Source organism: Capricornis sumatraensis, chromosome 6, assembly GCF_032405125.1.
Source record: "Capricornis sumatraensis isolate serow.1 chromosome 6, serow.2, whole genome shotgun sequence".
Classification (NCBI taxonomy): Eukaryota; Metazoa; Chordata; class Mammalia; order Artiodactyla; family Bovidae; genus Capricornis; species Capricornis sumatraensis.
The window spans coordinates 93,964,736-93,982,106 of record NC_091074.1 but is presented as its reverse complement, the minus strand read 5'-3'; the positions used below and the strand labels follow the sequence as shown (position 1 = coordinate 93,982,106).

Below are 17,371 nucleotides of genomic sequence, written 5' to 3'. Positions count from 1 at the left end.
ACTGCAAAGTGCCACCTGGCACACTCCGAAAGGACATGTGCACAGACACACAGATGCACACGTTCTCAGGGCATTCCAGAATCGGCATTTTGAAAATGAATGGTCACACATTGAATATGGTCAGGAAATATTTTCTATAACACCAAGTCCTAAATCTCTTAAGGCTTACATTGTATTTTCAGAATTCTTTGCTATCATTCCTAAAGTAGATCCAATTGAAAGTAGCTCTCCATACTTTTGGCCTTAGGTGACTCTAATAATTTAGTATCTGTTACTATCCAAGTGTGGAGAAGACGATGGCACCCCACTCCAATACTCTTGCCTGGAAAATCCCATGGACGGAGGAGCCTGGAAGGCTGCAGTCCAGGGGGTCACAAAGAGTCAGACACGATTGAGCGACTTCACTTTCACTTTTCACTTTCATGCATTGGAGAAGGAAATGGCAACCCATTCCAGTGTTCTTGCCTGGAGAATCCCAGGGACGGGAGAGCCTGGTGGGTTGCTGTCTATGGGGTCGCACAGAGTCGGACACAACTGAAGCGACAGCAGCAGCAGCAGCAGTATCCAAGTGTATATGAGTAACTATTTCGCATGTCTAAGTAATGGCTTTTTAAAGCTCTGTGCCTTTAGCATGTCTGGTGGGGCTGGTGTCCACTGGTATCTCCCCAAGGGCCCCCTCTTGGGTCAGACCCCCTTCAGCCTTGCAAACCACATTTTAGGGCACTGAGGCCCCACTTGCTCATCCCTCACATGGAGCGCAGTAACTAGGCGCTTAGCCGCCAGTCGAAAGGAGGGAAATGTGAGGACAGACCAGAGGGAGCTTGGCTTACAGGCTCTGCCATCCAAAGCTGGCTGCACTCTTGGTCCCCATCTAGTGGGACACTCCAACATGAGAGCATCTGGTGACAGGATGGTCCTGCTGCTTTGGGAACTGGTCACAGGGCTTCAGTCACTGCTCCTAGTTAGCTGAGGGGCCTACCTCAACCCATTAGCCTGAGGCCCCATCCCTGGGAGATCCAAAGTGGGTACAGGGTCCTATGAGGCTTGAAGTTCCACTTGCAGAAAGATGCTTGGGGGTGATGGGGCTCTTGGGTGGCAGATAGAGCCCGTTCTCAGCAGACAGGTTGCAGGCCAGGCTACTATGCATTACTGGGGGCTAGGGGGATAGCATCAGAAGAAAGGTTGCTTGAAGGACCTGCAGAGTCAAGGGTCCTAAAGAAGGCTGCCCTCAGCCTAGCTTCCAGGTGGCTGTGAGGTTGGGAGACACTCATTCTCAAGTGTCTATAAAACCTATAGAGTAAGTCCCCTACATAGGAACCTTCAACTCGAGAACTTTCAAAGATGCGAATGTGCATTCTCAGGTACAATCACACATGTGTCATGTGCGTGCACTGTCTACAAGTAGTTGTGCTTTTGTGTACTTTGCTACAGTACTGTATAGAGTTCCGTAGCACAGTGTCTGTTTCAAGCCCAAGGTGTCTGGAAGCAAGCGTAAAAGCAGTGGCAATATAGCTGGCACTACTCTACTTTTTAAGGTACTGCACTGTAAGATTAAAAATATGGTATTTATTTTTTGCGTTTGTTTGTTATACATTATTTGTGTGAAAAGTAATATAAATCTATCATAGTATAGTACTATATAGCCAATTGTGTTAGTTAGGTACCTAGGCTAAATTCACTGGACTTACAAACCTGCTCTCGGAACAGAGCTTGTTCATATACAGGGGCCTTACTATAGTCAACAAAACCTGTGAAATGCGAGGAAGGGCAGGATGACCTCTACACTCTGACAATCTTATTTTCATGCTTATTTTAGTTCTGATTATAAAAGTAACCTTATGTGCCTAGAAAACAAGCTGAAAAGTACAAATAAGTATGAAAGCAACAGGAAAAAAATACACTCTCAACCCTCTTAACATTTTCTTCCAGCATGTCTTCTGTTTTAATTGATTCATACCAACTAACATCCTGTATAGACGATATAGCATCTTGTTTTATTTTCCTATTTAATATTATAGCATAAATGTTTTCCCATATCATTAAAATCTTGTCATAAACATCCACTGTTTGTGACTGAATAATTTCCTATTGTGAGTACATTATAATTTATTTAATCATCCCCTCAATCTAATAAGAGTCTAGAATCCTTGATATAGTAAATGAATATTCAAAATGTCTCTTTATATATTTTTAAACCTGTTCTGGTGAATTTTTAATAGATATTCCAGATAAATGACATGTTCTCTTTAAAAATCAGAAGCAGGTTCTGGAGCATTTATTCCAGCAGTTTCTAAGGAAACCAATTGTATGCAGATATAGAGCAAATAGAAGCTCTGGGAATTACAGCCTTCCATCTGGATAAAACCCTCAGAGACTCACAAGGTGTCTGGGAAGACAAATTTGACCGGAGAGCAAACGCAATCCAAGGTCATATCAACAGAAATAACACTCTAGCCCCAGGGAGGTGAGGTGCCTGTTCTCAGCCCCTAACATATCCCTTGGAAGGTATTTAGGGGTAGGGTCTGGGATCCAGCTCCGTGCTGTGACCCTCCAGGTGACAGCGCAGATGAAGGGTGTGCTCAGGTTGTAGTGTGGCTACATCCGGATGGAGGACTAACTGGTGTGCTTCTATCCTGCTGAAACATTCTAATATCTGTCCTTTGCTTTCTTTCTTTTTTATTTTTTTTTTGGTGTCTGTGTGTGTATGTGTGTGTTCATGTGTTTACCATAGAGGGCAAGAAAAGCAAAGATCAGGATATGGAAACTTGGATGGACTCCAGTGGGCCCTTGCTCCAGACTCTCAGAAGGCACACAAAAAGGTGTGGGGCCTGGAGCAGGCATGTGCTGAAGCCCTCTGAGATGAGCATCTTATGATGCGCCTTTTGACGGACCCTATCTCAGAAGGGACCAGGCCATGAGGCTAGGATGGTATAAGCTGGGCCTCAAGGGTCAAACAGCAGCCAGCATAGCCACTGGCAGTGAGCATGGGGAAAGGACTCTGGCTGCGCTTGACCACATCCAGCCTAAGTCAGGGGCCTCACCTGGCTCCTGGAACAGGCCCTGTGGATGAGATGAGGCACACAAGACCTTAGATCTCACTGTACAGGGGCACCAGGGCCCTCTGTCCATCCGACGCTGACGATACCAGCAAGCACAAGCACACTAGGCCGTGTCCATGGTTCCACCCCACAGACAGGACATTTCCGGAAAGGCCTTGAAGATTCTCCTGCCAAGCGACTGGTAAGAATGGCAGGCTGCCAATTGCTGCCGGGTGGCTTCGCCAAGAGCCTTTTCCTTCACTAACTCCCAGTGCGTGCAGATCACAGTGAACAGGCCAGCTCTGCGAGGTGACTGTCCACTCCCAGAGGACCCCCAGTACAACCGGGTGCTGTGACCGTGAGCCATCATCCAGACCCACGGCCCCAGCACAGGGACCATCTGTGCAGGGACTTCCCCAGGAGTTTAAAAATGAACTGAATCCTGGAATCTCAGAGTGTCAGCAGGGAAGTGGCAAGGACACAACCAGGCCCAGCTCTGCCATCCCTCAGGCCCCTAGTGACCAGCTCTGGGGTGGCAGGGGGTGTCGAAGATAGGCTGGATCCTGATCTACCGTTCCAGCAAGGGACCTAAGGGAGCTGGCCAGGCCTCCTGGGTGATAGAGGCTCTGCGGACGGGGCTAAAGGGCAGGCAGAGAGGGCAGGCTTCAGCAGGATAGCCCAGCAGCGGGCACGCCTCTAGCAGAACAGCATTGGGCCACCCCCTACTGACCCCAGAACCTCAAGGCCGGTTGGTCACAGCCTCCCACTGCAGATAGGAAGCCCGACCACAAGGCGAATAGGGGCTCACAGCCATCATTCACTGAAGTCACAGAGGATACAGGGCTTCCAGCACTCAAACGTGTGCTTCTTAGCACTGGCGGCAGGGGGCATTCCCAAGGGCAGAACCAACCAAGAGGGTTCCAGCCCATCTGTGGGGAACGCCCCAGGGTCTGGAAAGAGCTCCATGTTTTGTTTGCAAAAGAAGGGCCTGGACCAAATGCTCCCTGGGACACCCCTGCTCGCACATCCTACTCCAGTGGTGTGTCCAGAGGGCAGGAGCCACTGAAGTGTCTGGATGGTGCTAACACTGGTCCCTAAGGCAGAGCACCAGGTTGGGGAGCGACCACTCTCTCAGTCAGCTTTTCAGAGAGGAGGGGCAAAAGACCACTCTAATTACATCTTTCTTTTCCAAAGAGTAGTTTGAAATCTAGTAAAAGAAGTCTGAGATCTAGAAGAAACTGTGAAAGGGGAACAGCACCATGATCCTAAATGGCAGCCTTTGTGATCAGGACCACGTGGAATACACCCCATGTCTGTGCCACAGGGACCACCATGGGGCCCAGCTCTCTCACAGGAGCACAGACAGCCCCAAGAGCAGTTAGTGCCCATATTGGGGCTGGGGTCCCAAGCTTAGGGGTGTGTGAAGGTGCCACAAAGAAGTCACACAAGCCGCAGACATGGCTCCTTAAAGGTACACAAACTTTGGAGGGTCTTCAGTGTCAGGATCAGAGGACAAAGGGATCTGAGAGGCCACAACAAGGCACGTGAGGCCTCCAGCAAACCTGGTTCTGTGGGGAGGACCAGGAGTTGGGAGTGTATGGCAGTGGAACAACATGAACTCCTGCTCTGTGACCAGGGTAGGGCAGTGATGTGAGACGCTAATAATCAGGGAAACTAAGCCAGGGTATGCACAAACTCAACCAAGGCTCCAAATTGTCTACAAACCTAAAACAAGTCTAAAATAAAAGTTCATAAAGAAATAAAAGCAAAAAAAAAAGAAATAAAAGCAAATGAGGCTGACCTCACAATAAGACTCAAAAGCAAAGGAGAGGTCGGGGGAGGCTTCCCTGGTGGCTCAATGGTAAAGAATCCACCTGCCAATGAAGGCGACATGGGTTCGATCCCTGATCCAGGAAAAACTCACAAGCCACAGAGCAATTAAGGCTGTGCATCACAACTATTGAGCCTGTGCTCTAGAGCCTGGGAGCCAAAACAACTGAAGTCCGCACGCCCTAGAGGCTGTGGTCCGCAGTATGAGAAGCCACGTAATGGGAAGCCCACGCACTGAAACTAGTGAGTAGCCCCTGCTCGCTGCGACTACAGAAAAGCCTTCGCAGCAACAAAGACCTAGCACAGCAAAATAAATAAATAAAATTATTTTTAAAAGGAAGGGAGATATTTAACAAACAAGTGAGCTTTCACCCTCTGCCAGTCCTAAAGGTTTGCAGGGGCTCAGAGTACTACTGGAGCAAGAGGAGGGAGAGCATGGGAGTGACACCCCTATCCCACCCTGCCCTGACCAACAGAAGAAGACTGCCTCTCACTTTACTTCTCAGATTCAATCTGCTCTTTGTTTTTATTAGAAAGCATCAGGGCCATTTCCAAAATCCTACAATTGCAGGGCGAAAAGAATTTAAACGTGAATTAATAACTAGACAACTACAAACTGAAATAATAATATATAAAACCTGCACTCTAAAACCACAGTGAGGAAACAATTTTTCACCTTCTAGACACAGTTGACAAAAAAAAAATAAAAAAGTTCAGAAAATGTGTTGCCAGTGTGTAGAGAAATCTGTACAACCTATCTGGCAATTTTTAAACCTATAATGCTGTCCCCTTCAACTCAGCAGCCTTATATCTTGGGATTTATCCAACAGATAAAGTTGTACATGTACACATTACTGTATGTACCAGGATGCTCCCTGCGCAAAACTGCAGTTGCTACAGATGAGATGCAAGCTTAACGCCAACCAGGACCGAGGAGTCAGGAAAACAAGGCATCCTGAGCACAGACGGCACAGCGGAGCCCTCTGAGACCCCTGTCCCAGGCAGACCCGGGCCCGCAGCATGCACCTATGCGCCTGTGTGCCTGAGGAAAGGGTGAGGGGGCGGCTTCGCCACACAAACGCTGTATAAACAGAGATCTCCCTGGAGCTTTTCCTAAAGAGCTGCAATCGAGTTGGTTCTGGAGAGAAGATAACTTTTCACTACCGATTCCTTCACACTCCTTTTTAAAAAGCCAGGTCCTAGTATTCCACTTGCAAATTTGTTCAAATAACTATCTTTAAGTGAATAAATGCAGTTATTCCTATCACAATAAACATAAAAAAAGAAGAGGGGTCAGAAGCTCCATTTTCCACCCAACAAAAGTGAACATGTTTCTGCAGATGTTCAGTCACCCCTTCTCCTCCACCAGGGACAACTGTGTCTCCCGAAGGACATCGGCCTATGCCTAGAGGTACTTTTGCTGTCACAACTGAGGGGCAGGTGCTTCTGGATTAGTAGGCAGAGGCCAGGGTTGCTCCACATCCCACAGAGCAAAGAACTTTCTGGTCCCAGTGTCCACAGAGCCCAGATGGAGAGATCCTGCTCTAACGTGCATGGTATACTTCCCCAGACAGTCCGGTCTGGGGCCAATTTCAATTATCAAAAAGTTTTTTCTCAAATTGAATGCAGATCTGTCCACCTCTTTCTCTAAGCTTCAATCCAGCACTTGCTTTTTTCACAGCCCTGAGACTGGGATGGCTGCTCTGCAGAAGGATCACGCAGGGCTGCACCTCCGGTCCTCGGCCACTGAGCGCCGGAAGGAGCAGAGCCACATGGTGCTCTCTAGTCCCACCAACACCCACCTTCTATTCCAGAGGGTCACACTATCTGTGGAGCAAAGGAAAGGAACCTCGTGCCCTGGGAAGCTGGAGAAGGGGACCGGATGGGCAGGACTGGGACATGGCGTGCAGAGTCTGGGAAAGCACGGCTTTTGAGGCAGAACCTAGGTAAAAGGTCCTCAGAGCCCTAGTCCCACACCTAGCTGTGGCCCAGTGAAGTGAGGGGATATAATACAACATGGGCCTTAGACTCACAAAGATGCCCCACCCCTACTTAGTGAGTCACTCCCATGTTCACCTGTCCACCTCCCCCCCTTCTGGAGCCAGGGACCGAAATGCAAATACCGGATGCTTACACACTGGGCAGGGGGCAGAGATTCTGGAAGACAGGGGCCCAGAATTCTGAGAGGGATGCTGGAGAGGTCCAGGGGCAGTACCAGGATTGGATGGGGGTCGGCTACATAAGTACCCAAACTGGGATCAAAAGGTCACCATGACAACAGGGTACCATGAGAACCACAAGACCGAAGAGCAGCTAAGACTTTCACCCTCCAACAGCATGGATGAAGCAGTGCCTGCCAGACTTTGAACTTGCCAAGGGGAAGGCAGGGTGGCAAAGCCCCACGTGCCACTTATCAGCCAGTGACCCAGGCCGGCTGCTGGCCCTCTCCAAGCCAGATTCTCCTAAGCAGACCCAAGTGTAGCGCCCTCAGGGAGCTGCTGAACGAACAAGGGGATGACAGAAAGTATCTTGCTGGGAGCAATGAGGCATCACCACTCCCAGGCACCCCCTTTTTTATGAGCAATAGCTCCAAAACAGCTGGGAGATTAGCCATAGTTATCTTAAATTTCCAGGAAAGAGATTACAACAAAGGCAACTAACCCTGGAGTTTTGCAAACATCAGCAGAAGGATATTTAGTGAGAACCCATCCCAGCTCTGATGCACACCCCCTGTGTTGCTTCAAGGGGTGCCGTGGGATCTCCCTCCCTACATGGTCTGGGGAGGCCTCTTGGGGAGCTCACTGCACACCTCCCTGGGCCTTGTTCATCTGGGAGGCAGACTGGATCAGGCCACAGTTTCTTGATTGTCCCAGGATGCCCAGAGTCATACTGCACAGGACCCCAGGCCTCAGCCTCTTCTGCAGGAGATGGGGGCTGAACACCTATATCTATGTCATCTCTCCAGGTGACAGCAAGTCAGCCCAGGAGGGTGGTGAGACAGCCTGGGCAGGGAAGGGCCTATGTGCCCCCACTGTTCCCAAAAAGCACTTTCTCACTCCCCTTTCAGCCCACCTTGCTGGGATTCACATCCAGACTCTAATCTGGGGGCAGTTCTTAGGGGCTGGATAAAATGAGAGGCAAAGTCACAAAGTTTCAAAAAGATTTTCAAGTATCAGAGTCCATGTAGCTGGGCTGATCATGCATCAGTCTGGGATTACCAGCCCAAGCCTGGCTGTCCCAGGGGGAGGCATCTCTGAGCTCAGACCTGGCCCCAGGGCAGTCTCCAAGGCCTATCCAGCCACTCACACTTATCCAGTACCATGGGACCTATGCCCAGCCCATGCTGTGTAGAGCACAAGAAATGAGTTCCACCCTGCACTTCTACATGAAGCAGAAAACGGCACCCTACTGGAGGGACCCAGACCCAGATGCACCCAGCCAGACTGTGCCCAAAGTTTCCTGGGCAAGCGGCCTACCCCAGCATAAAGCTCATGGTTTAGTCAGCAGCTTGCACTACCATCCCAGGAGCTTATTCTCTGCCCTCATGCCCTGCTCAGCCCAAGGAGCAGTGCTGACCCAACCTGCAGGTTCACAACTGCTGGGAACTCTCGCCTTCTGGGGTCCCGGGCACTGAACCTTGTCATTTACATCAATGAAGGGGGATTGGTAGAGGGAGCTGCTGTTGTCCCAGCCTATCATGTTGTAGTGTTGACCTCAGAGAGCTGATCTTTCTAGCCTCAGCTTGCTCGCCTCTCAATCAGAAAGGCCCACTACCAAGCACTCAGAGGCAGTGGGAAGGTCAGCAAGGCCACATACACTGTAAGACCAGCAGCGAGCCCTGATTACTCAGTTGCAGCTTCCTCAACGGTCACCATAAAGGATACAGAGACATGCATGGCAATCCCCAGACAACACAAGAAGCACCCCCACCACATGTGTATGAAAAATGCCTAACTCAGGATGTGACAGAGGGAAGGCTCAATGAATACTTAAGATTAAAAAGGAAAGCAGCACCCCTCCCAGGGCATGCAGACACTCTGGACACATGACATCCAAAGGCGTGCAGCTGAGCGTGTGCATACCTCAGCACCTCCACCCCAAGAATGTCTGGTTCAGGAAATTTCACTGCCACATGTTAAAAGGTGATTTTTTTAAAAATGTGTAAAAGCACTAGCAACAAACAATGCAAAAAAGATACTACAAAAATAATCCTACTTACAGTTGCATCCAAGAGGACGGGGTACCTAGGGATAAACTTAATCAAGAAATTTAAAACTTGTACACTGAAAACTACAAAACATTGCTGAAAGTAATCAGGGAATACCCAAATCTAAATAAATGGAAAGACACCCCATGCTCATACATCAGAAGATGTAATACTAAGATGTCAATACTACCCAAAGCAATCTACAGATTCAATGCAATCCCTGTCAAAATTCCAAAAGCCCTTTTTTGCAGAAATGGAGAAGCCAATTCTCAAATTCATATGGATTTTGCAAGGAGTCCCAAAAATTCAAAAAAATTTTTAAAAGAACAAGGTTGGAAGTCTCACACTTCCAAATTACTACAAAGCTACAGTAACCAAAACAGTGTGGTACTAGCATGAGGACAGACATATAGACCAATGGAATGGAACAGAGTACAGAATCCTCGGGTATATGGTCAAACAATTTTCAGCAAGGCTACCAAGACTTTCCGCAGGGAAAAAATAGTCTTTTCAACAAATGGTTCTGGGACAACTGGACATCCACATGCAAACAAATGATGTTGGATCCATATTTCAAATCATATATAAAAATTAACTGAAAATGAGTCAAAAACGAAATATAAGAGCTAAAACTGTAAAACTCTTAGAAGAAATCAAAGGGGTAAATCTTCATGGCCTCCAGATCTGGCAATGGATTCTTAGATATAACACCAAAAGCATAAGCAACAGAAGAAAAAAGACCAATTAGACTTAATCAAAATTAAAAATATTTGTGCATCAACAGGCATTAACACAGAAGTGAAGACAACCCATAGAATGGAAAACACGTGCAAATTTTGTATCTGATAAGGGTCTATTGTCCAGAATATATAAAGAACTCTTAAAATCTAAAAAAGAAAATTCAAATGGGCAACCTGTTTCAACAGACATTTCTCCAAAGAAGATATGTAAATGGACAAGTGCGTGAGAACATACTCAACATCATCGGCCATTATGGAAATGCAAACCGAAATCGTAATGAGATACCACCTCTCACCCACTAGGATACCCATAATTTTAAAAATGGAAAACAACGTGTTGGTAAGGATGAAGAGAAATCAGATTGCTCCCACATTGATGGTAAGAATGTAAAATGGTGCAGCTGCTGTGGAAAAACAGTTTGCTGGTTACTCAAAAAGTTAAACATAGACTAAGCATATGACCCAGCAATTCCCTAAACAATTGAAAACAAGTCTTCAAACAAATATTTGTACACAAATGTTCACAGCAGCACTACTGACAACAGCCAGAGGTGGAAAAAGCCCAAATAACCATAAACAGATGAATGTATATACAAACTGTGGTAGATCCTTACACTGGAGTATTATTCAGCCATAAAAAATCAATGAAGTCTGATACACACCACAATGTGGATGATCCTAAAAATACATTATGCTAAGTGAAAGAAGACAGACACAGAAGGCTACATATAGTATGATTCCATTTATAGGAAATGTCCAGAATAGATAAATCCATAGGGACAGAAAACAGATGGCTGGTTGTCCAGGACTGACAGGAGGAGGAATGGGGAAGTTGTCTAATGGGTTTTCTTCTGAGGTGATAAAAATGTTCACAACCTAGCCAGAGGTGACAGCTGCGAAATGTCCTGAATGTACTAAATGCTATTAACTGTGCGCTAGGGGCTTCCCTTGTAGCTCAGTCAGTAAAGAATCTGCCTGCAGTGCAGGAGACCAGGGTTCGATCCCTGGGTTGGAAAGATCCCCAGGAGAAGGAAATGACAACCCACTCCAGTATCCTTGCCTGGAAAAATCTCATGGACAGAGGAGCCTGGTGGGCTGCAGTCCATGGGGTCGCAAAGAGTTGGGCATGACTGAGTGACTAACACTTAAACTTATAACAGTTAATTTCATGGTATGTGAATTTCACCCTAATTTTTAAAAAAGGATGAAAGGCTTGTTTCTCCATTTGCCTGGACAAACACCACAAGGACCTTCAGTTCTTATGCTGCAAGGCAAAGCCAGTCACTGGCTGGAATTCTAAGTACATTTTTCCACAGATGACCCAGCACTTTGGGGGGAAGTGAAGAGACCCTGTGCCCTAAAGCACAGGGCCAAGACCCATTCCAAAGAGCGCTGTTAGCCTCACCACCAAGCCAAAAAGCTGAGAACTGAGACAGACAGGATTAGGGAATGAAGCTGGAGTGAGACATGGAGGCAAGGTGCAGAGATGGAGACATGGCTCTAAGTGGGAGGCCAGGGGGCTGCTGGGTACAGCTGAGACACCAAGGGTGCTGCACAGAGCCCAGCTTCCCTACCTGCCACTGGACGTGGCCTTTCTGCTGCGAAGATGTCTCTATCCACATTGCATTTTCAAACCCATGGACAGGTATGGAGTTTCCAGCATACTTGAGCCAGAATATGCCAAATGCCACTTGTGCCCCCACCTCTGGCAGAGACGCGTACACCAGCTGCGGGTGAGGAGACGGGGGCCCTCTCCCTCTGCTAGGGCCCTCTCCCTCTCCGATAAAAAAGGATGACTGGGAACTACTCCTGACACCATAAAGGCCAGACAGAGGGTGAGCCCTGCAGTGCTATTTCACATCAGTCACTTGGAAGTCAACTGACAGCTTTGCTTTACCCACACCGGAATCTTAGCAGTTAGATTCTTCTAGAATACGTTGTTGTGGAACATTATTTTCTGGCCAACACTCCCTCCTAACAGCAAAACTTCTCATTATTTTGGAAAAAGGCCCTCCACATGGCCAGGTGCCATGATCACAGAGGTGAGGGGATGGACCCACAGATGGTACCTGAGAGTGGCGGGGTCCGCTTCAAGTATCCCAAACTTTGCCTGAACTCAGGCCATCTGCAGCCACACCTAAGCCCAAGAGGCCCCAAACAAATGTAGGCTGCAGTGCAGAGGCTCACATCAAGCATGCTTCCAGGCCAATCTTTTCAATAAAAGCAAACATTCTGGTGATCACCATGAGCTCCAAGTAGCTCCCTTTGAGATTCATCTCACTTGGAAAGGATGGATGGACAGGGGATATCTGTTCTGCCCTCTATAATTTGGCAGGACATTCCCCCAACCTCCTCTGGAACTTCTTAAGCTCATTCAGTGAGAATTCTTCATCTCAAAATGACAAATCATTATTCCTAACCACGTCAAACATGCCACAACTCGGTCGCCATGCGAATGGCACTTCCCACGATATTAAGGGATCTCACATTGGCAGATTTAATTGTCAGCTCTGCCCTCCCAGATTGCGGCACTGAGGCCTGAGCCCTGGCAAGCCCTTCTTTCTCTCCAAGTGCACGTAGTTCACTGGCCAACAGAGCCAGCCATCATCCCACTCTGTGGTACTGAGCAGCCATGAGGGCCAAGGACCCAGGAAGAGGATCTGCCCTAAAAAGCTTAAGGCTGGGTGGGGGGAAAGACATGGCAAAAGCCCACAAAGGCCAACCAGCCCTGGGGAGGATGGGCACAGATAGGGCCCTGGTGAGGAGGGCACGTGGATTCCAGACGGCAGGACAAACACACAGGAATCAGAGGGGATCTATATCAGGCAAGTCTTGCCAGCCCACCTTTGAGTACTTGTAGAATTCAACCCCTTCTCCCCACCCCAGTCCTCACCCTAGGTCCCACCTGTCACCTCTCATCCCGGCAGGGACTCCTGGCCTTGTCCTCTTCCCCAGCTGTGTGCACAGCATCCAGAGGATCCCTGTCAAGTTCTCAGTCCCCTCCTACCACTGCTCTGCTCAGTGCCCCAGGGTGGTTCCTGTCTCCAGCCACACCTGCAGGCTGTCCCTGATGCAGCCTCCCTGCCCCCACACAGTGCTTCCTCCAGCTCTGAAACACTCCCCAGGCTGGGATGGAACTCCCGGCCCACAAGTTTGACTCCCACAGAAGAAAACCTGTAAGAGGCAAGGGGATCTGCCTTGTTACCCCCAGGAAACCACAAAGCTAGCACTGCACCCCACACAGAACACACACCCCATAGTACTTGCTGAGGAATAAATGGAACTTCTGCCTCTAAAGGACTGGCACAGCACCTCAGCTTTCAAACTCTTTAAAATCAACTTTACTGATTATGCTTCCAAAAACCCTTCAAGCTTAATACAACAGGAACTTAAAGAGGGTCAGGAAGCTTCAGGATCTCTGATATTTCAACAGAATCATTTCTATTTTCCACAGAGACTCTTCACATCAAGATGGTGAAAAGGTGAGATGTCCAGGTCACTCCCTAGAGCTACTGGTCTACAGTCAGACAACTTGCCAAAGGCAAGGATGGAGGGACACACAGGGTCTGGCAGGAGGCACAAGCATGAAAAGCCCCCAATTTCTTGGCCCCATGGCACCCTTATTGAGGAGGAAGGTTCCCAATGCCTGAGCAGTGCCGTATCTGTTCTGCTCATAAGACAGCTCTGAGGACACCCAGCCACAAAATCCATCCCTTCCTAGTCAATTTCCAGGTGACACTGCAGTGAGTGCAAGGAAGGCAGATTGGGTTGACAAGTTATCCTAGTCCCAGGAGTGACCAGTCATGGTCAAGACAGGGTGGAACACGAGCTCCTGCCTTCCTGGCTGCCCAAGTACCAGCTCAGTCCAGCAGAAAGACTGCCGCAGAGAATGCCAGAAGGGGTAGTCAGGGTTCTCCAGGCTTCCTGCTATGGTGGACATATCCTGGGAGCAGGTTCTTCCCCTGTAGAAGGAGACTGCCCCAACCATGATCTCAGCCAGCACTGCTGCTAGAGTCCTACCAGCAAAGAGTTGGCCACTGGGAGTGAAAGTAACTTCAGAGACCCCCTTCCAATCCATCCAAAGGGGGGTTCATTGTAGGGATGTGAAGGGTCACAGGTGGAACAAGAGGGAGCCTGTTACTTTCACAGTTATGTTTATTTTTACAAGTACTGTCTACAGCAAGTTATACTAATGTTCTATTTCAGGGAATGATACGAAGTTTCCTTGGAACAGAAAGATTCAGGAGAGTAAGGAGACACCACAGTGAAATGCAATGTGGGGTCCTGGAACTAAATAAATCTGCCCAAGGCCTGAAGCTTGGTTAGCAGTGTGGCCCCAGTGTTTCTGCCTGTTTCTATGCTTGCAACATAATTTGATAAGATGTTAACTTCAGGGGAGGCAGGGTGTGGAGTATAGGGAAATTGTACCTTTTTTTGTAACTCTTCAAATTCTCTCAACATAAAAAGTTACAAAGTATTTAAACTTTTAGAAAGTGAGTTGAGATGTTTGAATATGAAGTGAACAACAGTACCGACGGTACATGGATCTGAAAAGAGTAGAGGGTCATCCATCCAGGAATATCTGGAGATTTGGAAACACTGTGGATTATGTCACACACCTTTCTGTCACAGTGGAGAAGGGTCATGACAAGAGAGGTGGGAGGTTTGCCCAGGGGTGTGAGGGCCGCGTATAGCCTTGCCCAGCCTCGCCAACAATGGTCCCAAACTCTGACCCCGTGTTCTCCCATCACAGCACCGCCCCGGAGCCACTCAGGGGACTAAGGACTACAGGAGGTGTTCTGGCCCCTCAGGGCTCACTCACTTCTGTAAGGGACCCTTGATTACATACAGAGAAGATGTGCCCCTTGGCACAAGGGAAGCACAGCCCCTTTCAGACCATAGGGTGACCCCACATAGGTGGAAATGAATCTGTGCTGATCAAATGATCTGTGTGTATATCAGATAAAATCAAAGACTTCACATAAGAAATAAGAAAAAAAGAGATAAGACCTCCCCAAAACATCCCCTTTGAGGTGTCAGAACACATCTTTCTCCCTGTCTCTACCTAAGCCAATCCAGTAAATGTCACCATCGCCTCAGGCCAGCCCTCAGCCCCTTTCCCCTGCTTGCTCTCATTCCCAGGTCTCTCCCTACCCCCTCCGCTCCTCCCACTCACTACGCCCCTTCTCAAAGTCCAGCTCAGAACTGGCTTTGCCTGCCCAAGTGAAAGGAGGGAAGCCAGGCAAGGGTCCTCCCAGGCCCTCACACTCCTCCAGCCTCGGCACCTTGGGCAGGCTTGCAGGCCCTGGGTAGGGGTGGGGGAGGAGGGGGAGGTCCCACCACTTTCAGGGCACTCCCAGCCAGCTTCTCAGCATCTCTGGACCTGAGGAGCCATGAACGATCATATGGCAGCTCTCACCCTTGATCCAGCCATGAACTCTGAGAGGATGCCAACTGGTGGGTGTGCATAGCAGCACTGTTCTGGGCAGAGCCCTGCGCTCACACTCCAGCCTCCACCACTCTGGAGGGTCTCCACAGTCCTGGGAAGGCAGCCCGGGAGCCCCACGATCTCAGTGGGAGTTCCTATCCCATGGAGTCTCACCCCTCCTCACTGGTGTCCCTGTCACAGGCACTCAGGCTTGGCACTGACCAACCTAAGCAAGCCCCGTCACATCTGGCTGCCTAGCCCCCACACATGCAAACTGTCAGAAGTAGATAACCTACCTTTAAGGGCCACTCGCCCATCCACAGTTAAAACCGGGGTCGGGGGGGGCTCCTCTCTCTGGAAGTTGAGGGACCGCCTACCAGCACACACGCAGTCTCTTGCCCCCAGCCCTGCTCCTGCTGGGTCTAAGACCGGAGCCTAGGAGGGCACACTAGCCTGGCCAGCCTCTGGCGGTTCCGCTGAGGCCCAAACACAGGAGAACCTGTTGGAGCAGTTTGGGCACCAGGATCACCTCCTCTTCCTCCTCTGCCACTTACTTCTGGGTGGGAAGGGGCCTCTGGCTTTTGAAAACTCGGCACAGGGCCAGGTCATGGTCACGGGCAAAGGCCAAGCTTCACCTCCCCCCACACCATCTTCCTCTGAGAGCAGAAGGTCAAGTCAAAACCAGGGTGGGCCTGTGTCTGGAACACAGAGGAGGGGAACGGGGAAACGTGACGGCCAAAGAGAAGGCGGCAAAGCCGCAACACCCACACAGACCCACCATTCTGTCACCCACACTCCTGCCGGGGATGTGCAGGCCGGCCGGGTCCAGGAGCCCCGCTGGGGCCGGGCAGGGGTCCCTGCCTCCCGGACAAGGTGCCGGAGCTCCGGGCTGCGGCGGAGGGTGGGCGCGCCGCCGCCACCTGGCCGGGCCCCACGTCCGTCCCAGCCCCGCCGGCGTCCGAGCCCGCCACTCGCGCGTCTCCCGGGCCCGCGCGGGGAAAGTTCCTGCAACTTCGCGGGGGAGGCGCCGGGCCTGGGCCTCGGGAGCCCGGCCTCCGCGGGCCCGCTGTCAGGCGGTCCGGCCTGCTCGGCGCCCCAACTTCCCGGCCCGGCCCCCGCCCGCCGCCCCCCGCGGACCCGCTTTGTGCGCCGCGGCGGTGAGGGGCGCCCGACCGGCCCCGGCCCCCGGCCCCCGCCCCGGGCACAAAAGGGCGCGCGGCCGGCGGGAGGCGGCGGGCGGGGGCCTGCAGGGCGCTCACCGGACCGGGCCGGGGCCGCGGGCCGAGGGCCCGGGGGCCGGGGATCGGGGCCGGGGCCGGGGCCGGGCGGCTGCGCGCTCACCTGCCGTGGAACCAGTCCTTGCAGGCGTCGCACTCGATCATGAAGCGGGTAACGTCGTAGGGGAGCCGGCAGACGCAGTACACGGGCACCGTCGCCATGTTCGCGCGCCGCCCGCCCGCCCCTCGGCCCGCGCTGCGCTCCCGGGTCGGGCCGGGCGGGCCGGGCCGGGCGGGGGCCGGGGCCGGGGCCGGGGCCGGAGCCGGGGCCGGGGACGGGGCCGGGGGCGCACGACAGCCCGCGCGCACCCGGCCGGCGCGTCCACACAAAGCGGGGCGCGCGGTGCAGGGCCGCGCCGGGAGCCGCCCGCCGGCCCGCGGGGCGCAGGGCGCGAGTGTGCGCGGGGAGCGGGCCGCGCGCGGGACACAAAAGGGAATGGACGCGCGGGGGCGGCGGGCGGGGAGCCGCGGCCCCACCGAAGGGACCCCCGGCCGCCGAGCGGCCTCTACGTCAGCGCCCCGGGTGGCGCCGCCTCCGCCCGCCAGCCAGGGCCGCCGCTCCCGCCGCGGGAAGGCGGGCCGGGGACCGCGGGGAAGGCGGGCCGGGGTACCCCTCTGCCGGGGGAGAAAGTGGTCCGGGGGAACCGTGCTGGGGGAGAAGAGGGACCAGAAGACCCTGCCAGGAGAAGGTGGGTCGGGGGACCTGCAGGGAGAGAGTGGGCTGGGGAGACCCTGCCAAGGGGGAAAGTGGGCTAGGAGACCCCTGAAGGGGAGGAGGTGAGCTGGAAGGCCGTCACCTGGAAGAAGGTGGGTCAGGGGATTCCTCGGGTAGAAGGTGGCCCGAGGGTGCA

At 51.5% G+C, this 17,371-nt stretch overlaps 1 protein-coding gene across 1 annotated transcript in view; it reads right to left on the bottom strand.

The window, feature by feature from the left end:
• Window positions 1–16,685, bottom strand: part of PHF2 (PHD finger protein 2) — an 87,876-nt gene extending 71,191 nt beyond the window's left edge. The window contains exon 1 of the mRNA XM_068973737.1: window positions 16,585–16,685. Within this exon, the coding sequence (XP_068829838.1) occupies window positions 16,585–16,682 (98 nt within the window). The 5' untranslated portion in view covers window positions 16,683–16,685. The remainder of the gene's footprint in view (window positions 1–16,584) is intronic.
• Between the last annotated feature and the right edge of the window lie 686 nt (window positions 16,686–17,371).